The sequence below is a fragment of the Mytilus galloprovincialis genome, chromosome 6, assembly GCF_965363235.1.
Source record: "Mytilus galloprovincialis chromosome 6, xbMytGall1.hap1.1, whole genome shotgun sequence".
Taxonomy (NCBI): Eukaryota; Metazoa; Mollusca; class Bivalvia; order Mytilida; family Mytilidae; genus Mytilus; species Mytilus galloprovincialis.
In genome coordinates, this window is record NC_134843.1 from 15,002,346 (window position 1) to 15,018,787 (window position 16,442).

The window sequence follows — 16,442 nt, forward strand, 5'->3', positions numbered from 1 at the left end:
CATTTACTTTAACAGTTTAATATTATTCAAAATAAGTGGAATGTAACTCTCCTCTTTTTGAGTACAAAATTCTAAGTTTTAAAAGGTTTTGTATGGAAGAACTATGGTACAAATCCTTGGTATTTCTATTTTCTTGTCTACATCAGTAAAATGACTCCTTGTCTGAAGGAGGGTTGTTCTCAACCTGATAATAACAAACACACTGTCAGGTCAAAGTACGACCTTTTACACAGGGCTTTAATACAGACCAAACAGCAAGCTTTAAAGGACCCCAAAATTATTAGCGTACACAATTCGAACAGGAAAACAAACGATCTAATTTATATATCCAAACGGGAAAATACCAATGAACAACATCCACAAACAATAACTGCCGAACGACAGGCTCCTGAATCAATCAGGACAGGTGCATAAACATGCAGCGGCTATGAATAGTTTTGTTTCGCCAGCATACAATATAATTGCAGTTAAAGGCAAATCCTTCAGAAGTTCTCTGTACTTAATTCTAAAAACGAACATTTTTTGATTGGGAATATAAGTAAGGGGGAAAGAAACCATTTTTTTGTTCTTTACAGGTATTTCAATTTATTTCGGAGCACTCTCTCTTTGGATAAATAGGTTTCATATTGAAAAAAATATTCTCACAGATATTTACACAGTGTGGTCTGGTGCTTTTATGTTTAAAATCGTAATATACCGGTTAGACTGTGATTTTAAAAACAAATGTTGATATCTTTTTATAATATTTACAAAAAAAAAAAAAAAAACGGTGCGGGAAATGGACATGATTACATTTCCGGATGCGGGAAGCGGGAATATAAAAAAAAAAAAAAAAATCTGTTTTGAAAAAAATAGGTGCGGGCGGGTCCGTCGAACAAGGAATCAAATTGGTGTGGCCTTACCATACATGTTTTTTTTTTCCATTTTTATAAAGTAAACAATTCAAACGAGAAACATAAGGGCCAAATTTATATACAAAAAATTAACGAAAAACAAATTTGTAACACATAAACAAACGACAACCACTGAAATACAGGCACCTGGCTTGGGAAAAGCACATACATACAAAATGTGGCGGGCTTAAACATGTTAGCGGGATCCCAACCCTCTCCTAACCTGGGACAGTGGTGAAACAGTACAACATATGAGCGAACTATAAAAATCAGTTATAAAAAGCTTAATTCATCAGATGGATAAAAATACAAATAAGTAATGATTAAAAGTACATCCCAACAACAAAAATACAATAAGTACAGATCTAAGAGTACTCGCAGTTACTGACAACTATATATGCATAGTTACTGACAGACAAATATACGTAGTTGTATGAACAGCTCAATTCATAAATGATATATGTATACTTTCAGTTGGATAAAACTGTTACTAAAGGATTCTCAAACTTGACAAAGAAGTATAAAATGCCTGCAGATATCGCAAAGATCGACGCCGATGACATTGTTAGCAGGTTGATTGATGCTGTTTTTATCAGTGTAAGAAAACTAGAGTTTTATGTAATTTATTCAAATAAAAGATGCAGTTGACACAAACAAATAAACACTACCTCTAGCATGATGGGTTTTTTTTCGCCTAGCAGAAGCTCCCCTGAAAAACTTCGTAATAAACATTAACATACCGGTAGTATATGTTCCTTTATATCTATTAAAAAAAAAAAAAAAATTAGGAATGGGGCTATTTTACTACGACGTATTTACATTGAATGATGTAAACGTCTAATACGATATATGTGACCCAGCATTTTTTTTATGTGAATTTAAAAAAAAAAGGAAACAATTAGAAATTGTTTTTCATGAAGGTGAAATTGCAATTTTGAGAGTGATTTTCCACCTATTCAAGTGTTATCTATACAAAAATGTAAAATTTTTAATATATTCTATATATTAAATCATATATAAGCAAATAAAACAGTTCAATTAACATTTTGTCCAGTTTTAATTTGTCGGATATGTATGTAAATCTTGTAAAATATCTGTGACATATTTCATTTATTTTCTAATATATCAAAACGAGTATACTAGTATATACAGATGTATGTAACGTAATGTATATTATATATATATAATAAAGTTAACCTACATATTCAGTTGAAGTGTTGCGACTATGAGAATATAGTAGGAGCTACGTCAAACAAAATACCACCATCCTGCTGTAAAGGGTTATCAAGAAAAGTACTAGAATCTGGTGACCTGACTGCTATTCAAGCATGTAATAACAGTCCGTCTGATGCAAACTCTTATATAAACAAGGTAACATTTTATATAAATAAAACTGTTTGATCCTTTTTCAAGACAAGATTGCTAAAATGTATAATCGTTTGTTTTCTTTTAATGTCAGTTTTAATGTGGCATAATTCGAAGGTTTAAAATGTTATGATAGACTTTGTTCATAGAAAACGTAGTATATATTGATATATTTAAAAAAAAAAATAATGATAATATTATAATAATAATTATGATAGTTCACAGCGCATCTTCTCTGGCTGCAGGTTGTGACAAAATGAACTTATTTGCACTGTCTACTTTTGACAAAATATTACTAGCACTAATGTTATTTCCAGAGATGTGGTGTAGCATTAATTGACATGATGAGGGACAACCAAGCATACGTCATTGGTATTGGTGTAGCTCTACTAGTGATTGAGGTAGGATGATCTGCATTGAGTTTTTACCACTATGAATTTAGTAAATGTATATTTATATTCTGCTTCCATGAAAGTGTTCAAGAATACAGGTATATCCTAATTCTAATGAAACATGATGACAGATGTGGGGATTTTTCGTATTGTGAATTTTCTATTTCTGAGAGATTACTAGTACAAACATGCCAGTGGTTAATGTCTTAAGAAGTGAAAGTTGATACATTATTCAAGTTATTATGTCCACAGCAGCGAAGTGTTAGATGGATATCATAATGAATAATTTATAAGCTTAATCATGACTACAAAGGTTAGCGTTTTTTGTCAATCGTTAATAAATCGGTATTTCAATTTGTAAATAAAGGCAACAGTAGTATACCGCTGTTCAAAACTCATGAATCCATGGACAAAAACAAAATCGGGGTAACAAACTAAAACTGAGAGAAACGCATTAAATATAAGAGGAAAACAGCGACACAACATTAAAATGTAACACACACAGAAACGGACTAAGCATTAGACAAAATCTTATGAGAATAACAAATATAACATCAAAACCAAATACATGAATTTGGGATAAATAAGTACCGTGACACGTCTTATAGTAATGTGAATTCACACTAAAAAATAAGAGAAAACAAACGACACAACGGAAACACAACGTTAAAATGTAACACACACAGAAACGAATTATAATATAACAATGGCCATATTCCTGACTTAGTACAGGACATTTTAAAAGGAAAAAAAGGTGGGTTGAACCTGGTTTTGTGGCATGCCAAACCTCCCTCTTCTATGGCCATGTAAAATATAACATTTAAATGACAACACAACATTACAGGACTACAATATAAATAAATAGGAGAACACAATGTAAAACATACAAAGAAAATGTATGTTTACCTTACTAACGTAAATACATGTTATGCATTTATAATGTTATTTATATTACAAATGTTTTCGCTAGTAAACGATAGATAACTCAAATGTCAAAACTTGTTCATGAATCCCTCATATCAAATTCGATATATAATAATATAAGTTATATGGTTCGCTACTGACCCCCTTCGGATCCATAGAGGGTTAGTAATATCCATAAGGGGTGAGACCGCGCTTTTAAGAAAACAAATGCCACAAAGAGTACTAGAGACGTTCACAGGTATATATATGTTACAGGCATTTTCTAAATTTAGGCATTTTGTAAAATGACTGAAATTTTTAGGCATTTTCTAAAATACCTTCATGATTTAGGCATTTTACAAATTGACTATTTTTTTCAGGCATTTTATAAAATGCCTGAAAAAATTGTAAGGCATTTTACAAAATGCCTAAAAGACTAAAACTGAATATAATGTACTCAAAATTAAACGACTTGAAATATAAAATAGATACTTTTATTCTATCATTAAATAAAGAATGCAGTTGTTACAGTTACAGATTTTTAATTGTAATTGAATTATTTATATAAACAGTGAAGTTGACAATTATTTGTTGCTACATGTAAGGTTTGGATGACAGCGACTGTTACACATTTGTCCCGACTTTTTGCAACGACAACGTTTAGTGTTACATCTAGTCTTACCACTAGCACTACAGCCACATTTTATGTAACCCTGACCATTACACAAAGAAACTTTACTGACAGCTTTTCTAAAGGATATTTCATTATCATAATTTACAGGTTGAATAGCAATAAAGTTACTGTCAGACAGTTCAGACTGATTCCTGGTGTAAAGTCCACGTAGTATTCCTTTTTTAATTCCCAGTTGATAACGATGCTCTTCCTTTCCAGTCACAACAGCCATAAGGTTAGGGGTCATCCATAATTGTCAACCATTTTCCAAGGTGTACAAAACGTACACTTGGGTGGAGGGGGTTAAACAATCAAAATTTTACCGTACGCCTTTTAAAAAAAATAAAAGTAAAACAGCCTGATATTTTTCAATCTATTTTCAATACAAATTTTGATATGAATCTGAACAATGATAGACAGGATCTTCTTTTTATTAGGAATGATTGATTCTTGTCTTGAAATCTGAAAATGGTTGATGTACACTTTCTGAGGGGGGGGGGGGGGGGGGGGGTCGGACAAAGTGTATGTTTTGTACACTTTGGAAAATGGTTGAAAATTATGGCTACATTTTTAAAGAATAATCTTTAATTTATTTTACTTAACCCTTTTGTGTAGCTTTACACTATATTTTTATCATCTATTTCATGTATTTCATATTTACACAATTTGCCTGAAACAGACCAGGCAATTTGTGAAATTTTCATTAAAAATTTCAGGCATTTTACAAAATGACTAGGTTTTTTTAGGCATTTTGTAAAATGCCCGCCAACTTTAGGCATTTTAGAAATTGCCTAAAATTCAGTCATTTTACAAAATACCTAAATTTAGAAAATGCCTGTAACATATATATACATCTGAAAGTAGAATGTCAACGCAACATGAAACAGGCTCACAGCAAATATGTCAACAGCATCATTAGCCTGGAAGCAAATCAGAACCCAAAAAGGTTTTGGTCTTTCGTAAAAAAGGGGAAACAGAAGGCCCTAGGCGTGGCTCCACTAAGAAACACTGATGGATTGATCCACAGCGACCCGAAGACAAAAGCCAATGTCATCAACAACCAATTTAAATCGGTCATCACCGAGGAGGATACTAACACAATGCCAGATAAGGAACCTAGTCCCTATCGACAAATGGCACCTATTATCATTGGAACCTCGGGTGTCGCCAAGCTTCTTAAAAACAAGGCAACATGACCAGACTCGATATCATCTCGCCTCCTAAAAGAGTTATCATCGGAATTAGCGCCTGCTCTTGTACACATCTTTCGATTAACAATTAATGTAGGGCAAGTCCTAGATGAATGTCACATGGCACATGTGGTGCCCCTCTTCAAGAAAGGAGACAAAAGTACAGCGGCAAACTACCGTCCTGTGTCTTTTACAGCAATTTGCTCCAAGGTGATTGAGCACATACTCCACTCGAAGATAATTGAACATTTAGAAGAGCACTCCATTTTAACACCAGTACAACAAGGATTTCGTACCAAACGCACTTGTGAAACACAGCTGATTGCCACAGTTCATGAACTGGCAAGTGGACTATCAGATGGCCAACAAATTGACGCAATATTATTAGACTTTGCCAAAGCCTTTGATAAGGTGCCACATAAGCGACTTCTCTATAAGCTCAAATTCTACAGAGTTAGTGATTATACTCTCTAATGGGTGGAGAGCTTCCTGAACAGTAGGAAACAACATGTCTTAGTGGAGGGAACAATGTTAGACGAAGCAGAGGTAGTTTCTGGCGTACCACAAGGTACAGTAATGAGACCCCTGCTCTCTCTCGTCTTCATAAACGACCTCCCAGAATCTGTTAACTCTAGTGTTAAACTTTTTGCTGATGACTGCCTGTTGTATCGTCCTATTAGATCCAGCAGTGATTCCACTAAGCTGCAAGACGACCTAGATAAACTAGAAAAATGGGAAAACGACTGGCAAATGACATTTCACCCACAGAAATGTTCCACCATAAGAAACGCAAACCTATCATATGCGATAACCATATGCACGGCCACACCCTTGAAAGCGTTCCAGGCGGGAAATACCTTGGGTTATACATTAGCAAGGACCTGTCTTAGCGCGAACATATAAACCAGACCACAGCAAAAGCCTCCAGATCTGTTGGATTACTACGTAGGTACCTCAGGAGTTGTCCTCAGGAAGTTAAAAGTCAAGTCTACACAACTTTAGTGAGGCCTGTCCTCTAGTATGCCAGTGCTGTATGGGATCCCTACCATCAACAGCAAATCCAAGAAAATGTACAACGCCAAGCTGCCAGATTTGCAATGGGGGACTACGTACTTTTCAAGGGAACCTGGTTGCGTAACCAAAATGACTCAGCAACTAGGTTGGGAACCACTGGAACACAGAAGAGCCAGGAACAGAGTTATAATGTTCTACAAAATTATAAATCATGTCGTAGAAGTTCCTGTTCACCACCTGCTCAACCCCCATAACACCATAACCCGTGGTTCCGAGTCGAATATCATCAGACAGATAAGGGCCAAACTGGATTGCTTTAAGTACTCATTCATTCCTGCCACTATCATATCATAGAACAATATACCTCCAGACATCCAAGCTTCTCCGTCTGTTGAACATTTTCGACACGCTATCCAAGACGTCAGCGTGTGGACACTACTCCACATCTTAACTACAGCACTGATTTTAACTGTACATACAGATCTCATTTTAACTGTAAATACTTAAAGGTTTTTAGCTGTTCACTCACGCTGGAGTATATACACTCAAAAATTAGTCCACTCCTTGACGGGAAGATAGATAAGGTCCGTAGGTGGTCAGTAGTTAGTCGTTAAACAAATTTAGATGACGTCACCATTAACTGTAGACTTGACTCTATGAAATTTACTATTATTAAACCCCTTCGGACCAATAGGGGGTCACCACGTGACAGCGTTTAACCAATCACAACGTGATATTTTACCCGCGGTGCGATAAGTTAATAACACATGACGCTTCCTTGGATGCCGCTCTTACGTACAGGACAGCTGCAATGGCACTAGATTACCTATGAATTCGTCACGTAACGTTCAATCTGAGAAATAATGTCAATTGTGCCTTTTACATATTGATGAATGCGTCATTGACAAAATGGAATGCAAGTTATCGCGCACTATCGTTAAAAACAGTTCCTAGAAAAGAAAGTGAAAGTGAAAATTGACTTAATAAAAAACCTGCAGCATACACAAAATTTTATCACTTCATTATATATCTTACTTAAGAATCTCACAATTTGGAACTGACTATTCATATTTAAAATTTACATACAAACGTAGTGGCGTTGAATTCTTAAGATCTTGCCCATCACATGAATGTAGAATATCACCTTACATACAATTTGCATCATATTAAACTTTCCGATTCCGACCGGCCGTGGCTAGGTATTTATACATCCATTCAGCCAAACATATCTCCATTTATTTAGGAACCATTCTTCTTTAACAAAGAAATTTTTTTTCAAAATTTCTTTCGGGAGCCCGTTTTAGTCGGTAATGCACACATACAGTCTAATAAAATGTCTCAAACTTTATAGAATAACAAATATTCTCATATATAAACCTACAACAAATCCCTAAATTTATGATACTATTTTTTTTTTACAATTTCAGCTTTTGTGTATATTTTTTTCTTTGTGGATCTGCAGCCAAATCAACAAGAAAAATAGAGTTTCTTCGATCTAAATAATGGAACGAAATACACAGTAGAGGCAGTAGAAAGATTGAATTAGCCTTTGTTTGACAATTGTTTTAGTGATTTCAGAAACAATTCGTATATTCGTATCTTGATTTAGATTTAAAAGTTTTTTGATTGTTGCATATTGCCGTTGCAGTTATCTTCCAGAAGAAGAAGTTTTGATATTCGGTTTTGAATATTTTTTATTAATCCGTCCTATCTTAGCTTTTTTTTTTATTTTACAAGTATGTCTGTTATTCAGAAATCCGTCCAATTCGAGTATCTATTAGTTATTAAGAATACAAATGTGGTGTTAATTTATTCTCCATTGTTTATGCAAGATTGGTATTTCTGATTAAGTGCTTGAAATCATCAAGCTAAAAACCCATGTTATGTTTTATTTTCTTCTTTATATTTTAGCATAATAGTAGTTTTGTTAACAATTTTATTGGTTCTCTTAAAAGCGTTTTTAATTAGATATATAAACAGTTATTGAAAATATCTTCTTTTTTTTTTTGCCTTCTTCATAGATGAATCTTGTGTTTAAGAAATAATTGATTCAAGCTATACTTTATTGTAGTTTAAGCATGAGTAGGCATTATATTCGTGAATATTTTTGCCCGAGCGAGCGTGAGGGCTTAAATAACACGAATATAATGCCTACCCATTTTAAACTAGAATAAAGTATAGCTTGCATCAATTATTTCGATTCTGATTAGGACAATCAAGATAATTTCTATGTCCGATGTGTATAATTGAAGAGTGCTTGTGTAGGCTCTTCCATGAACCTCCTTTTTTGTGTGTAAACAAGCAAACGACTTACAATGTGATTTTTCAGAGGGAGGAGTTTTGAACAGCCAACATGAGCGGTTGTTGTATCTAGGTCAAAAATGTCAATTTCGAATTTCAACACATGACAGCCATTATAAATGATAAATGAATAAGTAACAACATGTGCATCATTTAAGAGTTTGGAAGAGTTTTAAGTTATTGAAATATATTAAATGCATGCCAATTTGACAAAATTCATTATTCTGCAGTAGCCAATATACGCATGTGCAAACAAATTCTATTGGATTTAGAGCATGGATTTATTCTCAAAGCGAAAGAAGCACGTAATATTAGAATAAAAAATGTATGTTTACCATATTTATAACCATTATCACATGAACTGCTATGTTCAACATGAACAGGTATATTGTCAAGAACATGCATGAAATAAATCTTACTGGAAAAAAATATAACCTTAATTGATAAGTCAAGTATAAGCACTATTCCAAAAACAAGATAACAATTGAAACAAGTTACAAATGTTAGCAGAAAAGTTTGTTTGCTCAATTTATATTCTAGCACTCAAAAACAAATCAATGTACCATAGTTTGTTTGATTTTCCATTGAAAAAGTGTGAGGTATCTACACTTTTTTTTTTATATTTAATAAAAGTTTTTCATCAAATAATGACTTCTGTATCCCTGTTCATTTTGTTTTAGTCTTGAAACTTTATTGGAATTTAACATGCGCAGATCGCATTTACTTCAAAATGTATACTCCATTGAAAAAAAATCCAATTGAACATCCCCAAAAAGAAATTTACAATAATGAGTCGAACACCCTCGACGAATCTAGTGTCAACCTGTTATTGAAGTAGTCTTTATACTATGACATGTTGTTGGTAGACATGTTAAAATTAGACACCATTGGCAACAAATTTTGTTTTAATCATGTTATTATTATCATGTTTTATTCATAAAAAATAAGATGTGATTTGACTAAAAATGAAACAACTCTCAACCAGAGACCAAATTACGTAAAGGTTGACAAATCAAAGCCACCGTACAGCCTTCGACAATGAGCAAGACTGATACATAGTATGCTATAGAAGGCCCGAAAATATCAATGTAACTGTAATTCGAACGATTTTTTTACGTATTTTTGCTGAGCATGTACTGATTTTGTGTCATGGATGGATACCCTGTATCCTTTGTTTTTCTGATATATATTGTATTGTTTTATTCATTCCGAACCGAATAAAGTTTTTTTATTTTATCTATTCTTATCTTATTTATAACTGATATTCCAAAATGAAAATAGCGTCAGGTCATTGGTTTAATTTCCATCTTTAGATATTTATTTAAGCATTAAAAACGATTTTATGTTCGCTTTTACAAATATTACCCACAAAGCTTTAGATTCAGAAATGGCGTTAAGATTTAACAAAGTCAAATATATAAACAATTTATTAAGATATAAAGTCTATAAAGGGAATTCTCTGTTTTGTACAAGAACTTCATTTATTGCAACATTTTCCGGCTGTGAAACAGCATACAATACAGCATTGGCTATGTCTGTTGGATCCAGAAGTTTTCCGGCTTGGTATGCGGTGTCTAAGTCTTTCGACTGAAAATACAATTAACGCTTTTATTAAGCTAGAACAAAATATTACGGCAAAACACACAAATTTATAATTACACTTCATATAACATTCGAACTGAACAGTATTCAATGTTTGTTTCTGAATCAATAGTAGAGACGTAGCTACTTTAACAAGTAAGCATGTAGACAACGCAGCAAAGTTAATTGATGGCGTCATATGCTAAAAAAAAGTAATTTGCCAATATAATCCGTATACATATCATTTACTATGCACGGTCGGAATGACCTTTTAACCAGAACTCCTGACGTCTTTCGGGTTAAACAGGGTCACTAAAGCCGTGTAGATTGAATGATGTATACCAACTTGCTTGGTCAATAACAAACTTAAATTACATAACAGCAAAGTAGAAATTAAAATTTATTCAAGATAGTAGTTCAAGTAAGGACTAAAATAGAAATCTAAATGGACTTATGCTTGTCTTTATGTCGTTTCCTTTTGATCAAATGGATGTCTGTTTATCTTTGATTGATGGTTTTGGTCTCCTCATAGTATTCTCCCGGGTTTCTTTTCTACCATTTTATCACCATGAGTAGGGTTAGGCCTCCGTTGCGAAGGCTAGTAGATCGTTTCATTTGGATAAATTGAGAAACGTATCTTGTCTATTAACAAGTACCTTGCTTTGTCATTGCTTAAGATATAAAAGAAACGTGACTATTTAACTAAAAGTTACACTTTTCAATTAACATACCTGTGGATCGGGATGTGTCTTGTCTCTGTCTTCGACAGAAACATCTCCCGGCTGGATACACGTGACTCTTATTCCGAATTTACACACTTCCTGTCGTAACGTCTGGGAAAATCCTTCCACATAAAACTTAGTTCCTGTGTAAACTGCTAGACCCGGGTATCCCTGTATAAACAAGATTCTTGACTAGAACACAAGTGGTAATTAAACAAAAGTGCAAAATTTCATTTTAAGTATGTCATGCGTTTATTTAATAGACACACTATTTCAAAAATTTTGACCGTACCATTTGTTTTTAATTGCGTAAAATATAACATCGAGGATGTATTTAAACGTGTAATTTTAAGGCCGAAGTTTATGATAATAAAAGAACACAACCATAACAGTCTCATCATTTCCTCTTTCTTTCAAGTTTACATTTTCTAGGTTACTGGTTAGAAGAAAGAAAGTAGAGACCAACATGTGATATATGACATAAGGAAAATATGTGTATACTTAACTTTTTACCAGAATCAGATGACATATTGACTATATGACCGGAACGTTGTTTTATCATTCCATCAAGGACAGCCGCAGCACAATTGGTTAAACCCTGATATTAAAGAATAAAATATCAGTATCTGTTAATTTGAAGGGACGAGCGTTATAAATTTGTCTATTCATGCAAAAAATAACAGATAATTCCGGTTCATGGAATACAAATACTTCTACAAGTCGTCAATTTTCTATTAACTCAAAAGTTATTCGATTTTTTGGCGAAACAGGAACTGCACACCCTTCGGGATCTCCTGAGCTATTCTCTGATTTTACGGGACATCCGTGTTGTTAAATCTTTGGTTCGTATGCAGTTATTGTATTTTTTCCTACTTTTTTGTCTGTTTTGACCATGGTATTGTCTCTGGTGCCTCTCTCCGATCTTCCGATTGCTGGATAGGTATCTTATCATTTTCCGGGCGATTTTTTTTTATATTTTTTAATTCAATTTTGAGCTGAAATCGACTTAATTATTCAAAATTAAAAACGTAATTGTTAAATTATATTACCGACCAGCATTACAACTGTAATAAATTATCGTTGAATAAATAGTACAAGAAGCTAGGTTTATACTTAAAACGACAAATACCTGAAAACTTAAATTATTTGTTAATTCAATCAATGTGTTTTGTTGTGTATGAACATATGCAATTAAGCCTTTCTTATTTTCTTACTTTGATGTTTACATCAATCTGTTCTTCCCAGAGATCTTCCATTTGGTTCTGCATTAGACTATAATACCACAACCCAGCATTATTTACCAAAATATCTACTGGACCTAATTTTGTTATTGTTTCATGAACTAACGCCTTAATCTGTAATAAAACGTGTGAACTATATTGGCCTTATAATCTAAATACAAATCTTACCGAGTCTAGATTACCATAATACAAAAGAATTTGCACAAAGTTGGAAGTTCTGTATTTCTAAATGATATTTAGGATCCATGAACCTAATATAAATCATTCATTATTTTTCATCAAATTCATCTAATTGCATCACCAACGAGATGTATGTCTGTAATAAAAATTGAGAATGGAAATGGGGAACGTGTTAAAGAGACAACAACCCGACCATAGAACAGACAACAGCAGAAGGTAAGACTAGTATACAGAATTGAATGAATTTTTATTCTCATCAACTAATGACATAGTTATAGAGACAATAAGTATATACAACAATATAATATGCAGTGAACTAGAAACAAAATAGCTGCCAAATTCACATTCCGGCTTCTCCATTGTCTATTTTATTCCAAAATAATATAGATATGGCAAAATGTTGCACCTAAGAGATCGATATTACCAATTTCACATTTTTAGAACAATCTTCTAAAAAGGGACTCTTTCCGTTGATGACACTCTGTAAATATATTATGACACATGAAAAGTTAAAAAAATATATTTTTGGGTTGCTTATTGCTATGAAAGTTTTTCTTTAAGCAGACTCATACTCATTACTGGGCGTCAAACGATTGTCTAATTGTTTGACCTTTTTTATACCTGATCCCTTTTGGTAACATCCGTTTCTACACAAATAGATACTCCTCCATTTTCAGATATTTGTTTCGCTACTTCTTCTAGTTTGTCTTTTCTTCTGGCTGCTAAAGCCACTTTAACTCCTGCTTTCGCTAGAGCTATCCCTGTGGCCTTTCCTATTCCACTTGATGCACCTGTTACTATGGCCACCTTACCTACTAAACTGCTACCTTTCGAGGGTAAGAAAATAAAATAGATTATTTATTAGGGTTTTTCACATGCCATAAGCGACAAGTTTAAGCGTAATTAGATCTTATTTGGATACTAGAATAGTCGTCTGATCTGCATATTAATTAAGTGTCTTCTTTTTCCCCCGATTGTGACATTTCGACTGAATCTTGTTTCGCATGGCAGGTGATGTCTGTCTGAACAGCAGGAAATGTTTACCATGTCAACGTATTCTGATTCGTTCCTTTTTTAGTTCATGCGATTCCATCAGACATTGTTTTACCTTTATTGATCTTGATTTGCGTTTTTTTCAAAAGAAAGGTGTAACTAAGGATATTTTTTTCAGCGACAAGTTTCTGTGCTTTCTAAATAATTTATTAAATCATTTTAATACAGATAAACTACTGTTGCCTTCAATCAGACATATTTAAAATCAACAGTGCACATGTCATCAATTAAACATTTTATACTTAAATTTTTCTATTATAATCAATATTCAATTATCTAAGGTTTCATTTGGTTAACACTTTTGAAATACAATAATAAATTATATTTTTATACGTTTGGTTATATTTCTCTCGAGTTACGTAATTAATTCCCTTAGTCCTCAACTATATCCTAGTTCAGCTACACTTTGTACTTTATATTTGAAAAGCCAGATTTTGAATTCTGCATGACTCGACACTAGAATATTGTATAGTAAGAATAACCTTCCTTTGAAGGGTAGTACGTGCTGTTAATTAAGCTGCAATTTAGAAGTTAAACTTTGTTGCTTTCTTATGATTACGGAAATGACTAATTAAAAACCCCAAAAAAACTGTACTTACATTCAATTAAGAATCAAAACGATTTGTTATTTTAAAATATAAACAACAGAATTTTGATTGTAAATGATAATAAAGTTGTCAGCATTAAATGGAAGATTCAAGATCTGTTTTTCAACACACGGTACGGATCAATATAATATCTGATTGTTTAGAACCAGAACAGATTAATAACAAATCCATGTAATGGTTTAATGGGCAATATGGACGCAAAATTTGGATGGTCGCATGAGAAACAGATGTGTTGAAAATAAACAGAAATTGTACTGCCTCGCAGTTAACAGAAGGTTGTTAGTTTTTTAATGTGCAAAAAGCCTTCTATCTCCGTATACACAAGGCATTATATTTAGAGTCTTTTGGACGTTGCAGACGGAATACTGGGTGTCTTTGGGGAACATTCATAGACGCTGAAGGCTTTATATGATTGTCAACGCATGTTAATGATAAATCGAACATGTTCAATATCAAATATTTGAATGTGACTTGACCAAGTTGATTTGTGTGTATTTTAGCTAAATATAACAACATTAGATTTGTAGCTGTGTAAATTTTACCTGTACGATACCCTGTTTATGTTATTATACATGTTGATGTAGAGTGAAGCATTAAACTTATTAACAATTGCGCAATATCTCATATGACTTTGTGTGCATATTGTACTCAGTATAAAGTTTTCATACGCACTGTTGACCGCAGAGTAGGTAGGTATAAGTTAAAAAAAAAATGCTGATCTCACCTGAAGCCATGTTAACAATAGCGTATGGTACAATTGTTATCACGTGGTGTGTATGCAGCACGTTTGTGACATTTAATTGATTCTTCGCTTAAAACGGAATAAATTGTGTACAACCGAACTCAGTTATACAGAAAGAACGAATCGACAGTGTAGCTTTAATAATTTGATTTCTTATTGTATTATAGGTTAAGGTTTATGACCCCTTCTGTAGCCAATTTTGTACGAACTTTTCAAACTTTTTGTATCGAAACTACATTTATAATGAATAATAGAGATAGGCCATTTTGAACATATACCAAGAGGAAACTTGATGCAAAGCATTATTATTTACTGCTTCATTACATTTAATAGAAAAAGAGTACTTTGTGGCAAATAAACCAAGATTTTTATAGAAAATCCACAGTCTATAATACAGAGATTTTTGTTCTAATATTTGAAACATAGATTGCTTTCAACTCGACTCCTCGACGTAGACGCAGTCATGGTCATCGTCATTATACATCACCTTCTCTGCATGATGTATCTATTAATAACTTGCTGCCATTTATACAAAAGCCGTTAGGTATTCATCACATTCGCACGAAACTTTATTCATTACCAAACTTCATTCTCTGTTCAATTTATGTTTGGAATCCACTGTTATAAACCCTCATTCAAACCTATACAAAATTACAGCCATAATTTCTGATATTGCAAGTCACAGACTTTTCAAGCCAGTCCGCGTTGGCAAAGATGAAAAAGAGAAAAGATCTTTCCTTAATCTTTCCTTTGCCAACAAAGGTATCGATGGCGTCAACTTAGGCAATATCCTTCATCATAAATTAGTTCAATCGAAAATACCTCCTTATTTCAAAGACCAGTCTGTACCAATCATTTCTTATACCTATACCAAACCTATTGCAACTAAAATTTTCAATTACAAAGTTAACACGTTTTGCAGGATCTCGATATTGACGACTTCAAGTCTAAACCTCCCGATTGCACTTGTGCTAGTTCCCAATTCACATATAATCCCGCTGGCCACGTTATTACCGGTGACCTCAACATTGTTAATAACACTTCTCTACGAAATGTGTTATCGAAAGGTCCGAAATATCGTGAGCCTAAATCCATCAATTGGAAATTCAACTTTAAAATTTTTTTTTTTTTTTTTTTCAAGTAAAATATCTTTTAAAATTTTGATGGATTCAGTTGAGGATTATGCCAGGCAATGGGCTAAGCGCGAGAAGGAAGACGTGGACACTCTTTCCGAATGGATTAAGGCAGTGAGGTCGTTGATACAAATCAGAATTAAGAAACGGAATGGGTCTATCAATGCCCATGCTACGTCAATCTTTAAAGACCCAAATGTTGCAAAACACCTATCCTACCTCCATGACAAATATGTTGTTGTCCCCGCAGATAAAGCCCCAAACAACATCGTTTTTGTATGTAAAACTCATTACATTAACTGCTTGATAAACGAATTAGGTATTGACAATTCACTTGGAAACTCAACATATACCCTCACGACACTTACCAAAGTGGAAATCCTGGATAATCATAGGTCTGTTCTGTGTTCCTTTGGAATTTCAACCAAAGATGAAGAACTGGATCTGCCAT

General features: G+C 33.4%; 2 protein-coding genes across 2 annotated transcripts in view; one reads left to right on the top strand and one right to left on the bottom strand.

Moving 5' to 3' along the window:
• LOC143078002 (tetraspanin-1-like) overlaps positions 1–8,197 on the top strand; it is a 67,250-nt gene extending 59,053 nt beyond the window's left edge. Inside the window, exons 4-7 of the mRNA XM_076253036.1 lie at positions 1,368–1,490; positions 2,103–2,264; positions 2,576–2,659; positions 7,858–8,197. Of these exons, the coding sequence (XP_076109151.1) occupies positions 1,368–1,490; positions 2,103–2,264; positions 2,576–2,659; positions 7,858–7,929 (441 nt within the window). The 3' untranslated portion in view covers positions 7,930–8,197. The remainder of the gene's footprint in view (positions 1–1,367; positions 1,491–2,102; positions 2,265–2,575; positions 2,660–7,857) is intronic.
• Positions 8,198–10,143: 1,946 nt separating this feature from the next.
• Positions 10,144–14,935, bottom strand: LOC143079027 (putative oxidoreductase SSP0419). Its single transcript, XM_076254136.1, has 6 exons — positions 14,841–14,935; positions 13,077–13,282; positions 12,249–12,389; positions 11,540–11,632; positions 11,044–11,205; positions 10,144–10,318 (listed from the first exon to the last, which is right to left on the bottom strand). The coding sequence occupies exons 1-6, from the start codon at positions 14,848–14,850 to the stop codon at positions 10,175–10,177; spliced, it is 756 nt and encodes a 251-aa protein (XP_076110251.1). The 5' UTR covers positions 14,851–14,935; the 3' UTR covers positions 10,144–10,174.
• Between the last annotated feature and the right edge of the window lie 1,507 nt (positions 14,936–16,442).

What these genes read in the sequence shown, in the direction of transcription:
- LOC143079027 (XM_076254136.1), bottom strand. An exon ending in AGATTGATGTAAACATCAAA is followed by an intron (nt 11,633 to 12,248) that starts GTAAGAAAATAA and finishes CTTTAATATCAG; the next exon opens with GGTTTAACCAATTGTGCTGC. An exon ending in AGACACATCCCGATCCACAG is followed by an intron (nt 10,319 to 11,043) that starts GTATGTTAATTG and finishes TTGTATTTTCAG; the next exon opens with TCGAAAGACTTAGACACCGC.